This window comes from Meleagris gallopavo, chromosome 4 (assembly GCF_000146605.3).
Source record: "Meleagris gallopavo isolate NT-WF06-2002-E0010 breed Aviagen turkey brand Nicholas breeding stock chromosome 4, Turkey_5.1, whole genome shotgun sequence".
In the NCBI taxonomy this organism is placed as follows: Eukaryota; Metazoa; Chordata; class Aves; order Galliformes; family Phasianidae; genus Meleagris; species Meleagris gallopavo.
Genome location: NC_015014.2, coordinates 46,127,264 through 46,151,397, shown reverse-complemented (window position 1 = coordinate 46,151,397; position 24,134 = coordinate 46,127,264). Strand labels below are relative to the sequence as shown.

At 38.3% G+C, this 24,134-nt stretch overlaps 1 protein-coding gene across 1 annotated transcript; it reads right to left on the bottom strand.

The window, feature by feature from the left end:
* On the bottom strand, positions 1 to 23,427 carry USP46 (ubiquitin specific peptidase 46). Its single transcript, XM_010710195.3, is given in 10 exon segments — positions 1 to 1,771; positions 2,753 to 2,831; positions 3,684 to 3,881; positions 4,178 to 4,261; positions 7,272 to 7,348; positions 10,583 to 10,632; positions 10,635 to 10,811; positions 12,459 to 12,672; positions 13,323 to 13,403; positions 23,317 to 23,427. Coding segments are annotated over 10 exon segments (1,143 nt in total). The 5' UTR covers positions 23,398 to 23,427; the 3' UTR covers positions 1 to 1,669.
* Positions 23,428 to 24,134: the final 707 nt, after the last annotated feature.

Below are 24,134 nucleotides of genomic sequence, written 5' to 3'. Positions count from 1 at the left end.
TTTTTTTATACTGATATAATGACATGATAAACCACTAAAAAAAGTCATATGAAAAGGTCACTTCTGTTTCTCCTTCAGTGTAAAGTGCTACATTTCATTGGTTTACAAAATGGCCATAGATAAATTCATCTGTTCAATCAGTGTTGGTGTAGCATTTCATTTTCCCCAGTATTCAACAACAACAACAAAAATTCACATTCACAGTACATTACAGTAAAAAAGTATTTTTCTCTTTCCTATGGAAAACTAAAATAGAAGATTTAGCTGTGCTTCAGACGCACTTTTCTGAAACAATGTCTGCCACAAAATGACAAGCAGGCTTCTAAAGGAAAAGTACCGAAAGCAACATTGTCTAATAAATACTGAACAAGAGTCAATAAAACGTAACAAGTAGAAATACATTTCATGAGATGAGATGAGATAGAGTCTTTGCAAATGCTAGAACCAGTTCTCTGTCGCCCTGAAGACAACAGGAGGTTTTTTGCTGTTGATCTAATTTGGATAGGTATTTGGGTACTAAGGTTCAAGCACTGTACATCTGTGTCAAACCAAGCAAGAGAGATACCCAGTGCTACCTCTGCCTCACTTTCCATCCCTTCTCATACCCTACTGACACATTCTTCTACGTTCTTTCTTTGCTGTATTCCAGTCTGTGTGTTTGATGGTTTTATTAGCCAGTGTGTTACTATTGCCAGCCAAATTCACCCAGTAAAATCAGAAACAGTAGAACTAAGCCTGATCAAAATGCTGTCAAATATTCAAAAACAATTGTAGGATGGAGCCTGTTTTATGTAGTGTACCGACAGCACACCTGGAGCTGGATTGTGGAATTTCAGTCCTCATGGATACATTGCACATGAGCAGTATTGTTATCTTTGCAAAATCAATGAATTCAAGAATGTGTTATATTGTTTTAACAGAACGATAAGCTCAATCTCTATAAAAGTAATTTACCTCTGTGTTATATGCGTCATCTTGCTGATTGTATTCCAGTGCTCTGTAAGTTCTGAAACCTCATCTACCAGCACATTGACTTGGCATATAATATTGCTTAATTCCACTGAAATTTATATCCTTCTACATGAATTTTAGGCCTAACATTATACACTGAAAGTTTTTAACAACCTCCAAAGCTTAAATGATTTTGGAAAATAAACTTTCTTTGCAGTTGAGAGTAACATGTAAAAAATAAAAATAAAAATAAATACTCTATGACAATTGCAGTCATTGTGAAGCAGATTTCCCCCCCCCTACATTTAAATTGGTTAAGTAAGTCAATACAGTCCAAAATCATTTAGAAAGCTTATAACGACTTTGGCCTAAATACAGTGAGCTGTTCCATATAAAATACTGCTCTAGCCAAATTTAGTTTAACAGTTGACATCCAATTCTTTCAATATGTAAATGTTATTCCGTATAAATTCCACTAGAATCTGACTGCAGTTAACTTCTCAATCAGACTTAAAAACAACAAACTACCCTCCCCTCCTGAAAGAAAGTTCTGTATGTCAAAAATGAACAGTTAGGGTCAATACCACATAGGCCATTTAATGAGAGACAGAATATATCATTTTTCAGCCATACAAGATGAGGTCTTTGTAAAAGTCAGTTCAGTGGGCCATCACCTTCTTTGCCTGCAGAGTTGTTGTGTGCAGTTCAGTTTCCCAAATCACTCTCTTGACTGGTAGAATAAAATATAACCAGACTCCGAATTTTTTGATATATCAGAGGTCAGTCCATAAAATTCTTCAATAGCTTGAGCATCTATTTTCTGTAAAATAAATAGAATCATTTAACGTACTCCTAAGTAAAAGAAATGCCAAGCATAGATTAAAAAGCTATAGAAAAACAGAGGACAAAATCATTTACATGTTTCAGAGCGGCAGATAGCAAATTCCCTTTGCAGTTCAAGCAGTGAAATGTTAATTAATGTTCAGGTGCTAAACCCTACTGATCGCTGTCATTGAAATCAATAGGAATGTTTGCCTCAGAAAGCCTAAAGGAATTAGGCTTTTTCAAATAACACAGTCTGTTTGGAATGCAGTAGTAAACAAAAAGCACAAATGTGACCTCATCTTCCTGAAAAGCGAAAGAAACCCTCTTCAGTACATGCTTCATTCGCAATGGTCCTGAAGTCCTACTTTACTCCAATGAATTTAAACCTAGGGAATTAGACTCAAGATCCTGTTATGCCAGGTGCCACAGTGACATAAAGGGTTTGCTTGGGAATGAATTGCACTATGTTTAGACAATCTGTAATAGCTGTGGAACACATGCCTCACTAATTTTTGTCCAGACAATCCCAGACTGACCACAAAATTCAGATGCTCTTATAACCTCCTAGTTGTTCAAGAAGTAAAACTCCAAACAACTCCCAGTCCAATTTTGCCAAATAATATTGTGAAAGATTGCAAAATAGTTCCTGTATGTTTTTAGTTTTAATGAATTAACTTGATCTTATTACATATAAAAAACATTCCAAATTAAACACTCAGAATCTGATATTAAAAATGTTTGATGTTGCTTTACAATAAAACAACTGTCCTTTACACTGACAGGGTAAGAACTATGCCATTAATCATTCTGTTTGCAATCTAACTTTCTAACAGAGCCAAGTAAAATGTCACATTACAACCAAGCTGTGGCTTTGCAGACTAGTAATCTATACCCAGATCTGGATCAGAATTTTAATTCCAAACAAAGAAGAGGACATTAACTCAAATGTTGTGTTCATGGCCTTCAGCATACTGACCTCTACAATGTCATCATCAAACAAGAGCCAAAATCCATGACTTTTCACAATAGTGATATAATGCCCACGATTCGGTCCACTGAAAAGGAAAATGAAGAAAAATCTCAAAACCCAATATAACACTAGAAAGTACTATTAGGTCCAGTTTGATAATTGGTGGTCTATATAAAAGCAAGTGAAATTATAGTTAGATGTTAAGAAGAATACTAATAAACCCATCTCTGGCAGTACAATATATATGTTCTATTTTTTTCTCCCTCGTTGCAATGACCTAGTCAACTAAATTTGTAGTGTTCTTTTGATTTGTGCTATGACCATCTGCAAATTGATCTACACAGTACTTAACAATTTCCTCATAGCTGGCAATCAACTATGGCAAATACTTTTAAAACAACATGAAGTAATTTTAAGGAGAAATGTTTTGAAAATATGAGCCATGAATAGTAGCTTACTTATGGTTTGTGAGATTAAGAGAGAACAAGACATTTCTCCAGCCCCAAAGGTTTGTCTATTTGTTTCATGTCTAACAATGCTTCACTTCTGAGAAGCTTTAATAAAGCTATCTTTTTCATTGTTCCTGACAGGAACTGGCTGATCTGCTGCAGAGTCTACATGCTAACAGCCCATGGCCCTCACAGGGTCATGGCTCCAAGCTCTCCAAGTGATGAGGAAAGAGACAGCTTTCTTCTTCCTTTCACATGATTTCAATCTGTTGACTTCTGGGAGCCTGAAGCACTATTTTTCAAAGAGATACAGATTACTATGAGGAAGGGTGGCTAAGAGCTTCTGGCCAAGATATACACAAGCTGAGGCAGCAGTACAGCTTATGTTCCCTCTTCCAATCTCCCTCCATTTTGTCAGGCATGCCTCACCCTTGACAAATGCCTGGAACCTGTAATAGTTTGAGATGATCGATGTGAGGGAGTCTTACCTTCCACAGTGAACGACAACAGCTACTAAGTCATACATCCGGTCTAAGTTGACAGCGTCACCAGATGTGTTGAAGAGACGTAATTCCAGGGGAAATACAACACGATAAGACAGCTTAGTATACCTGTGCAATTGCTCCATGTACTTGAATCTCTTGAGGTGTAAGGCAAGAATCATTGGCAACTTTTTTACTCGCATCCTGTGACACCATAAGAATGCACATGGTAAAGATCTGTCCAGTTCAAAGCCACTCTTTCCTTAATGATTAAATGTTTGCATTAGAAAAGGACCTTGTAAGTAACAGTAGTATACTAGCAGTAACTAGCAGTATCTTCTACACTAACTAGTATAATAGCTTTGAATCTGTCTGCAAGTTCTCTGGCCCACACAGACCGTGTATGTGGGATGTAAGTTCTACAGACACAATAAATGTTAAAGAGAAGGCTTGTCAAAGTCCAGGAGTAACATATTGAAACCACCCTGCTCTTTGCTTACCTTTTCTGTGCCTCTTGTTTACTGCAGCAGGTTTCACAGTAGTATTTCTGCTCACTACATAATGTTTCTGTGTTACTGAAGTCTCTGTAAGTAAATACAATTATCAGTTCTTCAAAGTTCTTAATGCTTTTGACCCAGTGCCACGCTTGGACTGTGGAACTGGAATCCTAAAAAGACACACAAGATGAAATCTTGTTTCCACTGAAATCCAGTTTTCTAAAACACCTGAAGAAACTGTACTGGGATTTGCAAAGGGACTTACAGTATCTGGCTGTAGTGACAGCTTTGTATTAGGTGCTGAGACCCTCTGTGCAACACAGGGAATCACAGAATCACAGAATGGCCCGGGTCGGAAGGGACCTCAAGGATCATGAATCTTCAACCCCCTGCCACAGGCAGGGCCACCAACCTCCCCATTTAATACTTGACCAGGTTGCCCAGGGCCCCATCTAACCTGGCCTTCGCAGGGGAGGGAAAGGGTCAGTTATCAATAAATGGGACCTATATCCTCATCTCTTACATGTCAAGGGGCTGCCTAGATTTCAGTATAGATGCTTAACCCATCCAGTGCCTTTCAAAATTATTTATAGAATGGAACATCTTCAAGCACACTTCTTTCATCCCCAGGTAATTCACATTTTATAGTGTTCTCCTGTAAGCTAAACTTGAATCTTCTTAGGCAGAAAAGTCTGTAGTATAGTGGTTTTTGTAAATATCACTAAAGTAAATATGCTTAGAAACTTTCTAGACTGAGCTTTTGAAGAGAGGCAGAGTTGGCTTGATTGTGCTGTGCAGTTAGCAGAAAAGATTTGTCAGAAATCACAGTGTTGATAAATTCTGGAACACAACTTTAGGTATCTAAAAATCTTGACAGGGAAAAAAAGACAGTAATTTGTTTTGTCACCTCTAGTGTTACATTGCAACTAGGCAGGTGTTTTGAGAACCTTAAATGCAGACATAAGCACCTATCTTCCACTTTAGACACAGTGGGTTTTTTGTGACTCTGTGCTTTAAATAGATGTATTCTATCATTCAAATACTCTGGGTTGGAAGGAACCTTGGGCATAGACATCTCTTGCTAAATCAGGTTGCCCAAAGCCCCATCCAACCCAGCCTTGAGCACTTCCAGGGACAGGGCATCCATGACACACAGCTATTTCTCCGGGCAAACTGCATTACTGCATCACCATCCTCAAAGAGAATACTTTTTTTTGCAATATCTAATCTAAAACAAACTACCTTCTTACCTATCCTCTACCTTCTGCCTAAAAGGCTGTTACCCTGTTCTACTAAATCAGGTGAGGCACAGTCACAGAACCTAGAGGCACTACTTGTTTACTGACTCAGCACATTCATTTCTTTGTCTTTACCAAGAACAAAACAAGTAGCCTACATACAAGTAATAACTGTTTCCCTGGGGGAAGAGATGTATGGAGGAAAGTTAGATGGTTTTGTTGCCCTTCAAAAGTGCAATTTCTGTACTTGTTTCATCAATCAAGAACGCTCAGCATGGCACTTCTAAAACATATTTCAGACTTAAAAACAACTACAGGCTTGAGAAACCTTTCTCTACAACAGCAGAATGACTTGCAAGACATTTCTAACTCCCTCCTGTTCCATTAATGGGCCAATCTGCATTCGTTTAAATGGTATTTTATCAGGAAAAAGGAATTTACTCTCTCTCTCTCAAGACATGCTAATTCATCACTGACCCTCAATACTCCCACATTTCTAGAAACTCTGCGGGTTCTATACAACAGTGCAGAAGATGCTTTCTACTGTTTATATGAGTAAATAGTACAAATTTTCTATTTTAACAGATGACAGAATTCTTAGTGGAACAAAACAGAACAAAAAGCACAGGCAGATTAGTTAGAAATTGGGATCAAATGGACTGATAAGCTTTGCAGCTCCTGGTGGAAATAAAAATAATGGAGATGTACTATATTATTGCTAAACTTTTGCTGCTTCAGGCTCAGCTGTCCGCTTTGTGGAGTTATGGCTATGCCAGAGGCTTATATTCTTTGGATTTCTGAAAATGTCCTGTCTCTGAAAATCTAAAAAGCTACAAAAATAACTGAGAAGAACATTCATCTATATGGGAAAGAAATTCATTTTACTGAAATGTTGTATTGCACAGATTTTCTTTTATGTACCTTTTCAGTGCAGTAGTAATTTAAGCTGTAAAGAAGAGCAACTCTGCAGTAGTCATTTCTCAGGACAGTTGTGTCCACAGAGAAATCACTGCCATCTGACTCAGGGAGTGGTCTGTACCTTGTGTGCTTCCTCTTTCTGCAACTCCATAGTTGATGTGAGATATCAGGCAATATTTCCTAGGCATTCCAGAACAACTATTAATTAGTTTCAGCAGTTGTTCAACATTGCCAGCAATTTTGGAGCTTGAATGAGTAATTTGGCCAATTGATAACCATTACTTTAGAGCAGTAATATTCTGTCTCAAACCTAGGTACCTGTCTATTGCACCAGTACCAAAACTCCATATATTTTATATCTCTCAGAGTAACCATTCATGCAAATCTGAAAATCATGTAGATCTCTGAAGGATTTGTTTAATAATTAGGCATGAAGTAAGAGCAGAACTGACTTAAAAACTTCTCATTATAATTTTAGGATAAGATGTGCAATGAGAAACTTACATGGTACAACAGAAGACTTCTGAAATCTTTTGCCCTCTAAGGACTCTAGTGCTCTACAAAGCACACACTTGACTTTTAATATGCACATAAATCCTAATCAACAAAGCACTTGACTAAGAGCATAAAGATAAGCACACACAAATCTCTTTGAAACCAATTATTATTCTAAGCAATTCTTCAAGATGACAGTGCAACCAATTTTTCCCCAAGAGAGTAATTTTTTTTCTCTTTCAAACACGTACATTGAAAACAAGAGAAAACCAAAATCCATTAGTGTGTATTTTGTCACTAGAGGAAGAACCCAGTTTATAGTAATTTTCTGCTTAGGAAAAGCTCAAAACACAATCCTATTCCATTTCTCTTTTCTGCATCTAGTAGATTAGGAAAATATAACAAAGTCAGATAGAAACATTCATCAAAGGGATGCATTCGTTTACCTTAGACAGTGTGTAATTGATGTGTTCTGCTCCACATCAACAGAAAGGTCAAGAAAATCTTCATCTTTACTACTAACCTGTAGCAAAAAATATACACGTAAAGCAGATTTAGTAAAACATCATGCATCAAAACGCTGTATGTATCTATGCGCAAATGCTATAAGATGGAACAATTTCTCAAAACAAATTACACAAAGTATTTATTTCAACTATTTATCTTTCTTTCTTTATTTATTTATTTTTTCCTAGATCAGCATGACCATATTCATTCTGCCAAGCAAGCAACCAGACCAACCCAGTTTCCAACTTCTGTCTATTCCAATTATCCAAACCCACTGACCGCAGACTGGTGACTGCACTTTACTATCCACTAAACAGGGAGGAGCATCATCCTGTACATTAGTTCTGGTTGGTGGAGTACATATGTTCTATTGTTACAAAATACAGCCCAGCTCATTATACTAGAATTTTATCTGTGTATAAATTGTGTAATCTCAGTTTACACTCTACATGATTATTTCCACTATTAAGAATACAGTGAAAATACTTTCCATGTAGGCATTCATTCATAAATGTCATATTCAAATGCTTTATATTTTTTCTCCAGTGAAAATTTAAAAGCCTGGCTTTGTGTCTCTTGTTGGCACACCTGCATTTCCCCATGGAATATTATTGCTGATCAATAATTTTAACAAGACTGAATGAGAGGTTAGAGGAAAAAGGCAAAGTAGCAATATTTTGTAAAATCGCTGTGATTTCATCAATGTGTTTTTTAGGTGGAAAAAGATGAGAAAAAGTCTGATAAAAATATTTTTTCTAAAAAATAATCTTTAAAACATTTATAGATTCATAGATCCTGGCTTTTGCTTGAAAATGATTGTTCACCCAGAATGTTTAATGTTGAAAGAGATTGAATTATATATATATATATATGTAATATAAAACCATCATGGTTATTTTTCAGATAAGATTAACTAAGACTGTAGCAGAATTACTGCAGAATTTAGTCATATTTGTAACAACAAATTCTGTTTATAAAATGTTGCACGAACACTCCATATCTTGCTTTCTGTGAATGCATTTCTTTAGAATAACTTAATCTTACAGGATTGCAAAGTTCAAATCCAGAACTTCAGCAAGGGGTTCCATCTGCTGTTCTGACCCCAGACACTCATGCTCAAATTTCTGCAGGTCTGTAGGTGTGGAAATTACATACTGCTGTGAGCTCATCTTCAGATTATGTCATCCTATGAACATTGTGAATGCAGTCCAAATCAACCTTGAACTCAGAGGAACACCTTTAGCAGGATGAATTTTGATATTATCAAGTATGTACAGAGGCATAAAGTACAGTTAAATAAAATGAATGGCAGTTCTTCAAGCAAAAATCCTCTCTGAGATATGATTCTATCCTAAGAACACAGGAAACCACAAAACTGGCAGCAATCAACTGCAGTGTAAACACATATATAGAATTCAAAAATAGAGCAACAAAATCTCAGAGAACATTGTGTCTCTGCTGCTGGAAGTAGAGTTCTGTCAGGCACACAGCATAACAAGAGGGAGGTTAAATACTTGGAAAAGTCTTTGGCAAATAGATAATTTTATCTGAATATCACTAAGAAGTTAGGAATCCTGATATTGATTTCAGAACATAATATACTATGCAAACAGGGAGACGAGTCCATTCAAGCTAGAATAATACAACTAGAGGTCACTGGAAACACGGATTCTCTTTTTGAGAATAACTACTAGAATCTGCATGATTCCTCATGCACAATACACTCATATTTTAGCAAAGGGTTACCTTTTAATCCTTTTTATTTTCCAAAGATTTCAAGGTACAGTAATAAAAGAAAAACATAAGCAGCTGTAGAATTATACTGTGTAGAACACCATATTTCTGTATTCACAGGAAGCTGCAGACAAGCCTTCCTACAGCAGCAGCACATAGTGCTGTTTTTTTTTTCCATGCAGCTTGATCACTTTGAATTACATACTGGGTGTTGTGCGGTTTTGCTCTTACATGGGGACACATCCTGACTTCATTACAATTTGACTGAGCAAACATAGGATGTTAGGCTTCTTTAAACAGGCCACAAATGTTTAAAGAAGTTGTCTGTCAAAAAGAATCCTTCCACTTTTTTATCTTGCTATTACTATGTGAGCTGTCGTAATTGAAATGTATTAAAGAATTAATTTTTAATGTCTACCTCTCACGTTTTCTCTTTATCAGTCTTGTCCCAGATTCAGTCCACCCCATTTCTCAAGTTGATTGTCACTTTATCACTCTTCCCTGTCCCTGAATACAAGCTCCTGAGAAGTCTTTTTCTTGGAGTAGTGTTATCATTAAAGAATATCAGAATACGTTCTTCTAGACTTTTATATCACCTAAATTTGGCTGCCTAGAGTTAGGCATTAAACTTCAGCCTGCGGCTGAAAGATGATTTCTCTGGGCACTTCCTTCCACCTTCATGCGGGTAATCTAAAGCTGTGTTTTCTACAGACAAGTTCCGTAGTAGCAATATTGGTTTGAGTTGGAAACATCATTCTTAGGAGAGATCAGTTTGTTGGCTCAATTCACAACACTGCTGCACAAAAAATTGCAACAACTCAGTGCAAGGACAGTGCAAGAATGAGAACAAGCTGTACTGTGTAGATGGAATACCTGATACTGCTCAGACTTTCATCTCACAGAACAGCCTGGAGACAGATGGAGAGAGATTCCTGAAGAAGGTCCTTTGCAAACTCTATCAGCTATAGAAAGTGCTGAGAAAACTAGTTCATCCTTGACACCTCCATTTCACAAAGCAAAAGTTAGGTAAGATTTGTGAACTATGTTGTGTTTTACTGAGACTTCAAATAAAAAGACTTCCACCATTCTTTCAAGAATATTTCAGAAGACAAAAGAACACATATGTTTTGTTAATAACAAATCCTTTGTCAGTCACATTCTTCGATATAAATTAATGCAAATCCATCTTAACTTTCCACTGGTTCTTGGAATACCAATGCAAATACCTTCTCCCGAAGTTACAGTAATAGAGAAGGATACTGATTAACTAGCAAGGGTTCTAATTGTAGAGGTACATGTTATGACAGCCAGACTCGGCAAAGGCTAGCCAAGAAACACCTAGAAAAATAAATTTTTAGAAAAGAATATACTCACTTCAAGAAGTAAAGGCTACAGGAATATCCACAATTCTCAGATGTCTGAAAAGATTCATATGTTTATATATATAAAATGTATCTATCTATTAAAGGGCAAACAACCAAAAAAAAAAAAAAAAAGAATCTATCCCAATGCTTACGGTTTCACAGTTCAAACATCTAGTTTCGTTAGTCAGTGTTCCCTGAAAATCTCATGCACCCAGGTGAGTTCTTGCTTATTGTTCTCTTCAGCTTCGTTCATGTTGCCATTTTTCAATTTCCCATTTTGCTTTTCCTGTTTCTTCTCCTCCTGTAAAATGTCGGCGATTGTATTCAGCAAGTAATTTAAAAACTCATGTGCATCCTGCTGCATGTAGTTGTCAAAGAGATCTGTGAAGAAGAGAGGCAAGATTTCTAAAGCTGAGTATGTCTTTTAATTTAAGAAATCAAACTTAAGTCATTGTTTTCCAATGACATGTGTTGGTCCTTGCTCAGCCAACGACTTAAAATCATGCCAAAGAAAAATACATTGGCTTCAGAGAAGCTACTTTGAGGGAAGACTTCGACTCGCACAACTTCAGCGTGTCTAAAAGAACAGGATTGTATTTGGAGTTAGCCGTGTAGGCTTCTAGTACAGTCAGTGGAGAAAGCAAGAGGGTGGTCCTCAGTGCAGCCAACTATCTGTACCCACTGTACAAGAAAACTGGTGACTACAGAAGGAACTTACATTAATTGCTTACACCCATTGCTTAACATTAGACTGATTCCCACCCATACATTCCACATCACTGAGTTTGGACAGTACAATCCTTGGCTGGGGAAAACGAAGATGCTGGATGCAAACATATAATAATAATAATAATAATAGCAACATCATCTAACAAAGCTTATTTTTCATACACAAGTCTGATGAGTACAGACTTCTCTTTCATATAAAACGCTTTCTGGAGCAGAGACTACCTCAGTTGTGATGAAAAACAGGCTTCTTCCCTAGTGAAGGCTTAACTTGCCCTAAATGTTAAAGAAAAATAATTTGCGTGCCCAAGAAATGTGTGGTTTTATCCCTCTGCTCCTGGAAAAAGCCCACATGGATTTCCTCAAAAATATTGTACAGTCCATAGCTTTGCAGCAGCTAGCCTGAACATAGAAGTACATTAATATATCCCGAATCTGGCCCTAATTTGAAAAAGTTGAAAACATAAGACCTGGTCCCAGAAGGCGATCCCAGTAGCATAGGGGTATTTTTCACTAAGATGACTCGGAGCTGACTTTGTCACTGTTTACAGTGTCTGCTTTGCAATGGACAATTTGTCCATTTACATGCTGTCACCAGGAGGGAATTTCTCCCAGGTGTTAACTCACAATTCTTTCTTCTCTTCATTCAAAGCTCCCTTGTTTCCAAGTACAACACCCACACTGATATGAATCCAGGCTGAAAAGGAACTGTGTGGCAGGCTTCCTTATTTCAAGACATTCCTCCCATCCCTTGGGAAGAAACACTGAAAGATCAGGCATATGCTGTTGCCAATGTGGTGCTCAAAAAGGACCTGATGCTTCTCAAAGTCAGACTGCACCTACTGCTCCTAAGAACAGCAGCAGTGGTTGACATGCAGCCCACTGAACAACCCCAAAATACAGTTTCCTGTCCCCCATGGTGTTTTGGGCTAGTAAAGCCTGTAGCCCTAATGGGCCATACTGCTTCAGTACTGCCAGCTGCCCGCAACATTTCTCTCTGCCATGCCACATTAAAAGTAAGAAAAAAACCACTCTCTTCCCAGCCCTAGCTCACTGCTCAGTGTGGCCTGTCATACCACGCACTAAATCATCACCTCTGAGAAATCAGGAAATCTGGCATAGCAATTTCAAGCATAGTACTGCATAACAGATACTATAATGTTAATATCTAAAACCAAAAAAGTGCTAAAAGTTATTTACAGACTTAACCTGAACATCTGACTAATATGATCACATTGCTTAATGTTTAGATTTCCCTGCTCAGCTTACAGATATCTAAGAGGATTCCAGTTTCATACTCACCATTCTCTTTTCGTAACCTTGATATGAACTTCTTCGGTGGAATAACTCCAACTTTCTTCTTCTGAGTAGCAATACTGTGAAAAAGATCTGCCAGGCAAGTCAAGAGATTTTCCTTCTTTTTCTGTTGGGCCTTGTATGATAAAACATTTTCCCGAAATGGCCGGCAAAAGTACAGTGCCTGCAGCACGGAGTTACAGTAGCAGGTGTTCCCAAACTGCCATGTAAAAGCAAAAACAATCTTAACCTCTATATCACAAGAAACTACGCAACATCTGTCTTCTGTGACACAGCCATTTTGCCAGGCAGCTGCTGTAGGAATATATTTCCACACCCATCCAAACAATGCATAGAAAAACACAAGGAATTATGGTGTTCTAAATTAACTAGGATATAATGTAAAAACTCCACTTGCAAGAAATATATTTATTGCAATGGATCTCCTTAAACTTGCTTCCATATATCAGTACATTACTGCTAGGTTCCATTTTAGTGCTCAGTAGGAGACCTCGGAAATCATCGTATATAAACTTTTATACAATTCTATCACTTTCTACCAAAAATTAAGGAGACTGTCCCTCAGATTTTATAGACAAAGTAGACTTCTAGCTTTATCAGGTTTATGTTCTAACCACTGGAAACATTCATAGAACACTAAACTGTTTTCTCTGGGGAGTACGAAGTTATCTTCAAAACATCTTTAAACAATTTTGCAGCCCATTCTGCCTAAAACTGGAACATGCACAGAACTTTTTAAAAACAAGGCAATCCTGCCTTAGAGCAGCATTGGGATGAAAAAAAAAAAAAAGTAAAACTCATCAAAACCATAGTTCTATATAGAATTTGTCCATTGAAAATGACACTTACATTGACCAATCCAAAGTAGTGTTCATTGATGGGAAACTGCTCTGGGCCAATGTCTTTTTCCAGAGCAGAGGCATTGGTGCCCTAAGGAAAGAGGGAAGAATTAATGTAAACTATTAAAATTCTAAAATAAAGTCATGGACATCAAGATAGAAATGCACTGTTTCCTTTCAGTTACAATTAGCCAAGCTAACTCTACCTTCTAATGGCCAAGCACAACAGTCACCCGAGCCAACACAAATATTTGCAGTTGTAGGTAGTGAAGCTGGCCTGATCTAGGTGCTCTGATGATGGCTGACTTGAAGTGAACAGGTCACAACAACAGTGGTTCTCCCCCCACACACCTCTCCCTTATTTCATACTTTGTACTCAAGCAGCTGGATCCCATTATGCTCTTGTCTCATAAAGATACTTGACTTCTAAAGTTATCTTGAATAAACTAGTTTTAGATGTTGAGCAGGTTTTCTAAGCATTACTGAAACTCTTCTGCATCCCTTCTAATTTGTCAGAGGCCTTTAACAAAGCCTGAGCTCCAGAACAGCACCTTGTTTTAATAAGAGCAGCACAGAAGTTAAAAGTAAGCATAATGCATGTGGTATTTTGTTCTAACATTGAAAGGCATGTAAGTCCAAGCACTGCCATGCTTCTTGATCAGTGCCTCAAATTATGTTCAGCTGTGTCTTCATTTCAACAGTAAAGTTGCTTTCACAGCTACTGGTTTGTAAAGTACAATCACTACTTCTTTGTGTGTTACCTGTAGCTTGACTGTATGAAAATGCTTATTTTTAACAAGTTTGATCACCGAGCTAACAGGCCACATTGCTGCCAGTGCCAGTGCTGTCATTCCTTGCTACTCTATAAATGTACAGATCAGTCTGCGGAGGAGGAGGCTGAGGGGAGACATCACTGCTCTCTTCCAGTACCTGCAAGGTGCTTACAATGAGAGCGGGGTTGGTCTCTTCTCACTGGTGACGGGACAAGGGGAAATGGTCTTAAATTGCGCCAGGGGAGGTTTAGGTTGGGTATCAGGAAAAACTTATTTACAGAAAGGGTTGTTAAGCATTGGAATAGCTCCCCAGGGAGGTGGTTGAGTCACCATCCCTGGATGTGTTCAAAAACCATTTGGATGTGGTGCTCAGGGACATGACATAGCAGAGGGCTGTTACTGTTAGGGTAGTATGGTTAAGTTGAGGTTGGATTTGATGATCTTTAAGGTCTTTTCCAACCTGAGCAATTCTATGATTCTATGATCTCTGCAGGACATCAGTAAAAATGCTGTACTTAGAGAAGTATTCCCTATGTACAATTATTCAAGATCTATTGGTTAGCTAGTTCTCAATCTGATAATTGTTTTACTGACATCAGAGAGTCATTTTCTTACCGAATTTACTCTGCAGTACGTAGCATTAATACATTCAACCTTTGTAGTTTCTGTCACATAAGAATGGCACAGTTGGCTGACTGTCATTATAACATACAAACTGCCACCACGAAGATGCCAACATGTAAAACTTCATTATCCTTTTCTCTTTACCAGCTGCCTCCCATACTCATATTTGTGGTTTTTTTTTTCTTCTGAGATTGACATCACATTGCATTTACACAAGTCCATGTCGACTCTATTCAGAGTAGAAAAAAATTTACATGCAACATTTTTCCCTAGCACTCTGAGATGACCTGAGCTCCTGAGGTTTGTTCAATATTGGCACAGAGAGCTCATCAGTTAAAATTTTTAAATTTAATGTTAATCAGATTCAGTAATTCTGGTGTTTCTTCTCAACATCCGACTTTTATTTCCTTCCTGCACCTAATATCAACATTGCTTGCTCTATTAGATTATTTTTTCATGTCAGTCCATCAAAAGAAGATGATTTTACTCAATGGAAATGGTGTGAAACCCAGCACTGGTGTTCCTTAACAACCTGTAAGCCTTGAAAGTAAAGAAGCTCCTTCAAGTTGGCAGCTTCCAGAAAAGCTCCAAAGCTTCTGTGTTTCATAAACCCTTACCAAATCTCTTTCCAGTCTCCTCCTTTCTCTTACAAGCACAGAGATTATTTCTTAGACCAGGTGTAGAGGATTTCCCATTTGTTCCCTTTGAGACTAGGTAATTCATTTGCACAAGGCTCCATGAAAAGATTAAGAAATATGTTGTATGTCCTTAGAGGGCTCTACTAAGCCTCAATGAGAAACTCAGAGAAGGAAGGATCAGTACAAAGCCATTGCTGGCTATGTTTCAACTGATACGCCAGTGTGATAATTATGTAAGTTCTATATGAGGATCAGCTTTTTTTGGTTGGTGAGGTGGCCTTGCCAAAAATGCTACATTCAGCAAAGAATCTGAGTTCCCATGAGGGAGGAAAATGATAGACGGTTGCCTATCTGATACTAACAGCAAAGAAAACAGCTGCTGGTTTAATCAAAGCCTTGGCTTATAGAAGAAAATTCAAATACAGAAGATCAGTGCAACTTCTGAAGAAAACCATCCTCATATAGACTTCATGGCACAGCATTCAAATCAATGCATAGGTTTTCTTCAATTATACATTCAGCATTCAAATTAAGTTCTCTAAATTAAGAATAAAATTGGATGTGGTTTTTTTTTTTCTTTTTTTTTTTTTCCTCCATTTCTGCAGGAAGATTTTTCCATGCTGGAAAAAAATTCTCCCTGTAGAATTCACAGGAAATAATGCCTCTCAAAAGTGACCTCCCACTCTTTTACAGAACACATATTAGTGTATACTGTTAGCAGAATACATGTACTTGGCTAACTAATTGCTCCTCTGTTACCCCTTTGCTTTTCCCCAGGCCTACATTTCTTAATTCAGAGGATGCCAGATGGTTCTGACAAATCTTTTTCAGCATTTAAATTATCTTGAACACATTGAGAGAAACAGCAAAATCTAGGAATTGCCAAACAAAATTATCACTGAAAAACAAACAAATCTATGATGCGCACTAGCTTATCTTCATACAAAATCTATGCACTGCGATGGAGTTTCCAACAGCTCATCATAGAGCTGTTCGATGAATGAGCTACATTTCACTCTACAAAACCAGGCCTTGGCTGTTGCAAATGTACAAGGAAGCACTGTCCATCTTCCAGTGAAACTCAAGAGCTAAATGCAATCCTTGGATAAGTAGCCAGAACTCCACTGACTTCTCCGGGAGATGTGCCTTCTTATACCAAAGTCCAAGAATATATATGTTAAATTTAGAGAAAAAGGAGAGCAGGGAAAGAGGTCTATCCTTCAAGACAAGTTACATTTATTCTACGGAGGAAAAAAATCTTGCAGAATCTTAAGTAGACTCAAATCATGACACACAACATTAATTTCTATATGTTCCATGTTTGACATGCAAAAGCTCTTCAAAAGCAGTTGATATGATGGCACAAGGAATGGGTGGAAATATTCTAACCCAAATAAACCACAAACTGTACATCCAAACCAGGCTAAAGCTAGAAAAAGTCTTATTAGAGATGTATTAAATGTGTGTGTGTTGTTTACCTATAGCAGTGTTCAACCATGACTATTTACACTAGGTTTTAAGCGTGATTGTCCTTGTCCCCAGGCACAGAAATCACTTTGGTCACTTCTACAAGTGAACAATTGCTCAAACACTAAAGGGTGGGTATCAAATGGATGTGACTAGGCTCTTCTGGTGTCGCTCAGCGACTGAACAATAAGCAGTGGGCGCAAATTGGAACACAGAACGTTGCATGAGAACATGAGGAAAATATTTACTTTTACTGGAACAGGTTGCCCAGAATGGTTATCCTTCTAATGAATACTCCTCTAATGGAGTATCCTTCTCTGAAGATATTCAAAACACACCTGGGTGCTTTCCTGTGTGATCTGCTGTAGGGGGTTGGACTGGATGATTTCCAGAGGTCCCTTCCAACCCCTGTGACACTGTGATAATGTTTTCAAAAGTTTAATTTGTACCTATCATCATATGAAAGAATTTTTTTTAAGTAAAATAAAAACAAACAAACCCTCCTGTTCCTTTGGACTTAATAATATATACAAAAGAACAGTGCCGGGAAAACAAAACAAAACAAAAAAAAAAAACAATGAAAAAATCCACATCACATTAGATCATTAAGTCATACAAAGCAAAATAACCAAATACAATTGTTCTATGGAGGATGAGAAATGAAACAGAGCCAAAATGAAAGATGCTGCTAACACAATACAGCAAATCAGACTTAATTTTGTATTCTGATAGAGCTATTAATATGTCACTAAATTTCTATGAATACGTATGTGCTTCATTTAAAGAAAAGGAGTGCAGTAAAGAAATTGGAAACTTTCCTAAGTCAACTGTGGAAAACCTATTGCATAGCTATTTTCTCAATGAACAGGAACACAATATGAATTACCATCAAACTAAAAAAATACAAAGTAAGAAACAATAAATATTTTGTTTTCAATAAAATCTAAACAAAATAAGACAAAGGACACAAAAGTTGAATTGTGAAAACAGATATTTAACAAATACATAAAGAAAAATAGATCAACAAAAGATGGCAAAGAAGGGCTTCAGATCACATACACAGCTTCAAACTAGATATTCTTTTAGTATTCAAGCAAAGTGAAAGCTATGTGCTAGAAACAGTGTTGTTTCCGGGAGGAAGAAACTGAAAACTTAAACTAAGGATGATGCTGGAGCTAGTAGAAGAAAATTGGAACAAAAATAGATATGACTTTATGGTCAGGCAGTCTGAGTTTCACAATTTTGGAAGGCATAGTGTATGGAATGGGAGGAAAAAGAAAGGTGAAGAAAGATGTAGAAGGCCCCCTGACCAGCAAATGGCTGAGACAAATAACTGGAAAGAGAGCAAGCAATGGTAAAGAAAATCCAAACTTGTTTCCCAGAAGCAACACCAATAGAGTAAGAGAAGAGAGGGAGATCATAATGGGCAGTTTGTATGCAATGGTCCTCAATAGATATATCACATACATTTAGCATAGGACCTTGACTTCCCTTGGGGTCAACCTTGACTTCCAGAGAGAAATTGGAATACCTGAACACACCTCCTTCAAAATACACATATATGAAGTGTCAAACCTGAAGCATTTTTGTAATTTTTGAAGTAACAAAAAATTTAGCCAGATTAGCATCTTTTTTTCCTGCAAATAAATGTTTTATTGTTCCACTAGAACAGCTATTTTTAGTTCTTGTTGCCAAGAGATAAAAGAGGAAAGAGAAGGTGCCATGAAATACAGAGGGGATCATATTGAATAGCAACAGGATACTGGCAGACCTAAAAGTGAGTATGTGATCATTCTTTTTGGAAGAAGGATGATTAAAAATAATAATTTTGCATATTTTCCTTAGAGTTTTCTGACCACAATGACAAATTATACAAGCTTTAGATGTCTGACTCATTTTTTTTTCCACTGGATGCACTGAACTGTCTCCAAACATGGATGTACATACTACATATACCATCAATAACTTCAGCTCTTTCATTGTGTTGTTACCAAGAAACAGAAAAAAAAACCCTGAGGCCTAAAATCCTGAATCACTTGGCTATTCTGTCCAAGATTTTTAAGGTACTCTGCCTTGTATGCCTTAAAGGACAAGTATTGGATGCAAAGTTCTAGTGAAGTCCTACGAGTTCCGTACTTAAATATTTAAATCCATAAGTAATTTTGTTCTTACATATTGACCTTCAAAGTTTCCATAATTAGGCAACATTTACCAAACTGCAGTTCAGTATTCTCTTATGAATCTGTTTCCATTCTTAGTTTATTTGTTCTTGGATTAGTGGCACTTGGGTTTTTTCCTGGCACAAATAGCATTTTTTTTTATTTTTTTTCGCCCCATTTACTCTTCAGAACAAATAAACCCAGTATGGCCTCACAAATGAGAAAGAAACTGAGGTTTGCTCACAGCCTGTAATTTCCTCAACAGCACTTTTGTGTGGGCCACAGTGATGACACTCATCATGTCTCAGAGCACTTTCAAGGTAAGGCATCTTCCAGACTTCATCACAGCTGCCCCAGCTGGAGTACTCTTTGTTAACATGGAGGACAGAAGACCAAATATCTTCATTAAATCTTATTATAACATGAATTATGAAGGCTGCAGATATACTGAAGGACAGGCTTAGAATTCAAAATGATTTTTTGACCCATTTGAGAAATGTTCTGAAAATGGTGGAAATTCATCTAAGGCAAGTACAGGATTTTGTACAGGAAGACATGAATCACCTGCATATATACAGAATGAGAGAGAGCTAAGCTAATTGTTCCTGAAAACAAACAAACAGCACTGTCTAGAGACTATAGCGTATTATTCAGATGAATAAACGTTAACGATGCTGCACTTTTTAAAAAAGACAACACAAAGAAATTCTTACAGACAGGGCCCTAAAAAGTGCTTAAAGTGACTTTCCAGTTTAACTTGTCACCAATAAGACTTCACACAGGACCTTGTGGCCAGGTTTGGGTGCTAGGCTTCAAGAAATACAAACAGAGCCGGAGAGAGTCCAAAGGAAGGAAATAAAAACAAAAAACCCTAGAGGAAAATGACTTGAAAAAGTCATTTAGTTTAGTCATAGAGTGTTCTAGCCATAAGGATGCTGAATCATTGGGATAGATTGTCTAGAGATGTGAAATAGTCACTATCACCACAAGTCTTCAGGTTAGACAAACATAGGTCAGAAACAATACAGGTTTATCACATGAAATTTCAATGAGCAGTCAGGGATGTTGTGGTTTTATGAAAGTTCAGATGCACACATTATTAAGTGATTAATAGTGAAATCAAATGAAATAATCACAACAATATCCAGAATTCAAACTGGCTTGAAAACATCAGCACAGAATCCTTCTCTGCAAAGTCTAAGCATGCCCAAGAGAATGTTTATAACAGAGCTTTGTTATAACAGACACAAGGCTCTCCAGAAGTGCTCACACACTGTGGAGTTGGGTGTACATAAATGTACAGAACTGTATCTACCAAGAGCCAACCAAGGACAGATTCACGAGGCAGAGGAGATTTTGCTGACTGCTTTTCTAATTGGCCGTAGCTTACAATCCATAGACTGGTGTCTCTTCAAGTCCACTGGAATCTCACCTCCCAAGTGTTACTTATGTGCCACACACACTTTATCAGAGCCTAGATTTGCTTTTTAATCCATCTTTTCCACAATTCAGACTCACTGAGCCTTACTGAACTGTAACTAAGAGGTTCCTTTTCTAAAGTATTTAGCATAACCACTGGCTTGCTCTTAATTCAGCAACTAGAACCAATGACTATATGCAACAAAAATAAAATATTATACTGTAAAACATGAATTGTCCTAGTGTGCTTATAATTTTCTAAACAACTGGGAAGTATATGATGACCACTTTTGTCATAAAAGCAGTATGCATGTAAGGCAGTCTCTATCACTACATTAGGATGTTTCCCACGTCACATGTCCTCTAATACTACTAGTATCTTTCCTGGGATTCTGATGAAAAGAACACGTTCTGTTTGTCACTCTAGTGCCCATTTGCCAGCCATACTCTCAAGTTTTTCATTATTTCATAAAGATGCTACAGTAATTAGACTTCACATTCCCTATATTTGTCATCTTTCTTTTCTGATTTCCTGTAGGTCATGCTGAAATGGCACACTCTTCTAAAATTGCATTGCTTGAACTGTCTATATTAATATTTTCAGATGTAGCAGTTTATTTTCCGTTATCAAACTACAATATTTTTGAAAAGAATATCTATGTAACATTTACTGAGAGCAACTGCAAGGTATTCTAAAAGATACTTTGTGTCAGAAGCCATCCGAGTGTGTTCAAAATGTACTGCTCATCAATTTGGCAGGGCATGCTGAAGTGCAGATCAGATTATTTGAAATACTCTTATGAAATTATTAAAGGGGAAACTAATAACTGTTTTCGGCAGAACTCTGAAAGATATTTAGGAAAACATGGCCCATAGATCTTGTTAGCCATCTTTGCAAAAAATATGTCAATACATTCTGATATGGTTAGATGCTGTTTGCTGCATGTAACAGTAATATTCCCCAGGCCACGGCTGCTGCATGAACTCAAGGCTGCATCAAAATCTCATAAACACAGAAATATACCGCAGGGGATTTCAGTGAGCAGCAATCTTAAAATGGCAGCATGCCTCTTTGCCTTGAACCAGCATTCTGTACTTGAGTTGTCTGGAATGTCTCACAAAAATTATTCCAATGAGGATTACAACGTACTATGGTCTAAAAACACGCCCCTAGTTCATGTCTAGAAACTACAAGGCTGATGTGGCACGGAGTGTTGATAAGAGTTTCTAAGAGTTTCTTCAACTTATCTCATGCTTCTTCACTTCTTCTGCATCTACCCAACCCAAAAGCTGGTAATTGCCCATTGCAGACCTCCTGATGTGGCCAGTCAGTATACAGCCCATGTAGATGACTTCCCAGCATCTGCAAGGCAGTAAGAGGAGCTTTTTGGGAGCCGGATCTCCATCTCAGCAAGAGTGGCCACTGTGCCTACACCTGAGTGCCACCAATTCCTTCAGGTAGAGGGGCATCCATCACCCCTCTACCTGCCTTAGCAGAAGACTTGGCTTTGTTAACCAAGTCAGTGAATAACTAATGCTATTGTAATTATAACTAGGGGGAGGGAGAGGGAAGGGAGGCAAACTGGGAAAAGACAACAAAGTAATTTTAAGTCTAGAAGTTATGCATTGCAATATACGCTACAAATACATATGCCAAGCAGAAGGAGTAAACCTGTTTTTCTCACTGGTTAGTTCCTATTGTGTTTCCCTCAGCAAATGGGAGTTAATCCAGCAAATCTACAGTACTGAATCTCCTTTGCAAGCAAGTTAAAAACTGTCCCTGGCTTCCTTTGCTTCACTGTACTTGTTTTGCCTATTTCTTAGCCACAGACTGTAAGTGGCTCAGTTCTTCAAGCGCCGTGTTATACTGAAGGAACAAGATCGAGTAACATAGGTCTTTGGTAGGTTTCTACACATGCTTTCTGTCAATCTAGAACAGCAAAAATAGTTTATACAAACAAAAGGTTTGCTTATGTAACTCTAACCTTCCTAAGTCCCATTCCTACAGAGAGAGGTCCCAGCTCCTCTTACAGTTCACCACTTTATCTAAGCAGGATCGTGATGCCCCATCCCTGGAGGTGTTCAAGGCCAGACTGCATGGGGCCCTGGGCAGCCTGGTCTAGTATTAAATGTGGAGGTTGGTGGCCCTGTGTGTGGCAGGGGGTTGGAGATTCATGATCCTTGAGGTCCCTTCCAATCCTGGCCATTCTGTGATTCCATGATCATCTTCAGAGGAGCCATAATGCAGTGTTACTGGTACTTCCAATAGTTTACGTTTAGCTTAAAGACCCAGATTCCTGTAACTTCCTGAAAAACCCAGCTTTCATATCCTAAAATAAATTAATAATCATATGGGTTATTCAGAGAAGAATGAATATGGCAAATATAACACAATGTATCTAAAAGCCACATATGTGCAACCTAAGGAACACACAGCTTTTAAGCATCATTACTGATGCTTAAACTTCACCCTCTGTCTTAATGTTGATACAATGAGTCAGAATTGTCTTGAACTATGAGCTCCTGTATGACTTTAATTCCTCCATTTCTGACATACCACTTTCACAGGATCTAATGGCAGCAGCTGAGAAGCACATCTTTAGAATAAACCCAGCAGTTTTGCTCTGTCTGTGCAGGTTTTGGGAGAAGCAGGCTGTATGCAAGCACATGCCTGAAGCACACAAGAGAAATCACGGAGCTCCTAGAACTTTAAGCCAATGCTAAAGCCTTACAACCATCTTACAGCCTCCAGCTCCCCTTCATGCAGTGCTTGTTGCAGTATCCCTGATCCACAGGACTGGAAGGTATTAAGAGCAGAGGAAAGCTGCCATTGCCACAGAAGGGAGCAGCTCACAGCCCGCGCTCCCTCCCCAGCCTTGCTGACCCACAGGAGCCGGATCTCTGGGCTGTGCCTGCTGCCTTACCCCGGAGGCAGGCTCCGTTCTCCAGGGCAGCTGAATGGTATGTGTGGCATTGCCAGCACAAGGCATGCTGGGACACCACATGGAGGGAAGTTGGCAACTGTGTGGAGCTGCTCTTGAAGAACCTGGAAATAAGGGGGAAAAATACAGACTAAACGAACAAAATGTGCAGCAATTGGCTTCTCTTCTGTTTGCACTGGTGTACTTAGCACTTGCTCGTGTCTTTGGCAGGTGTACCACTGTCTCAGTTCATTAATAAACCTTCGACTGATGTACTTTAAGCTCTCCCCCACAAGAAGTTTAAGAAATCCAAACCAGAACAAATGCTCTGAGTCAGTAGAGTCAGGACTGCAAACAGACTGCAAACAGACCTACGCACGGTGAAGAAATGGTCTTCTCAACTATTCCTGGGATGGGAATGGCAAAGCAAAAATATTAATTTTTCCTTATTTCTTCCTAATTACACAGTGGGAGTTAGAGAAAGTCAAGTGTTAAAAGAGTAAGCAGCAGTCCTCTATGGGTGGCACCCAGCAGGAGAAAAATCCTGACAGCAGCTACAGCTGAGATTTCCTGAAGCAGCCCCCAGTCTCGGGACTAAAGCCTCTTACACCAGAACACTCCGTTCCGTGCATTCTCCGGGGGCTGCTGGCCGCATGAGCCCGCAGGGTGCCTGCCTGGAGGGATTCAGGGGCTCACTGAGCGGGTATGCACTCAGAGCCGAACTCCGGGTTTCCTCAGCAGGTTCTTAGGGGAGGAAGAGGAAGGACGAAAAGAAGGAAAGACAGGCGGCTGCGGCTCCGTCTTCAACGTGCGTCTGCCGG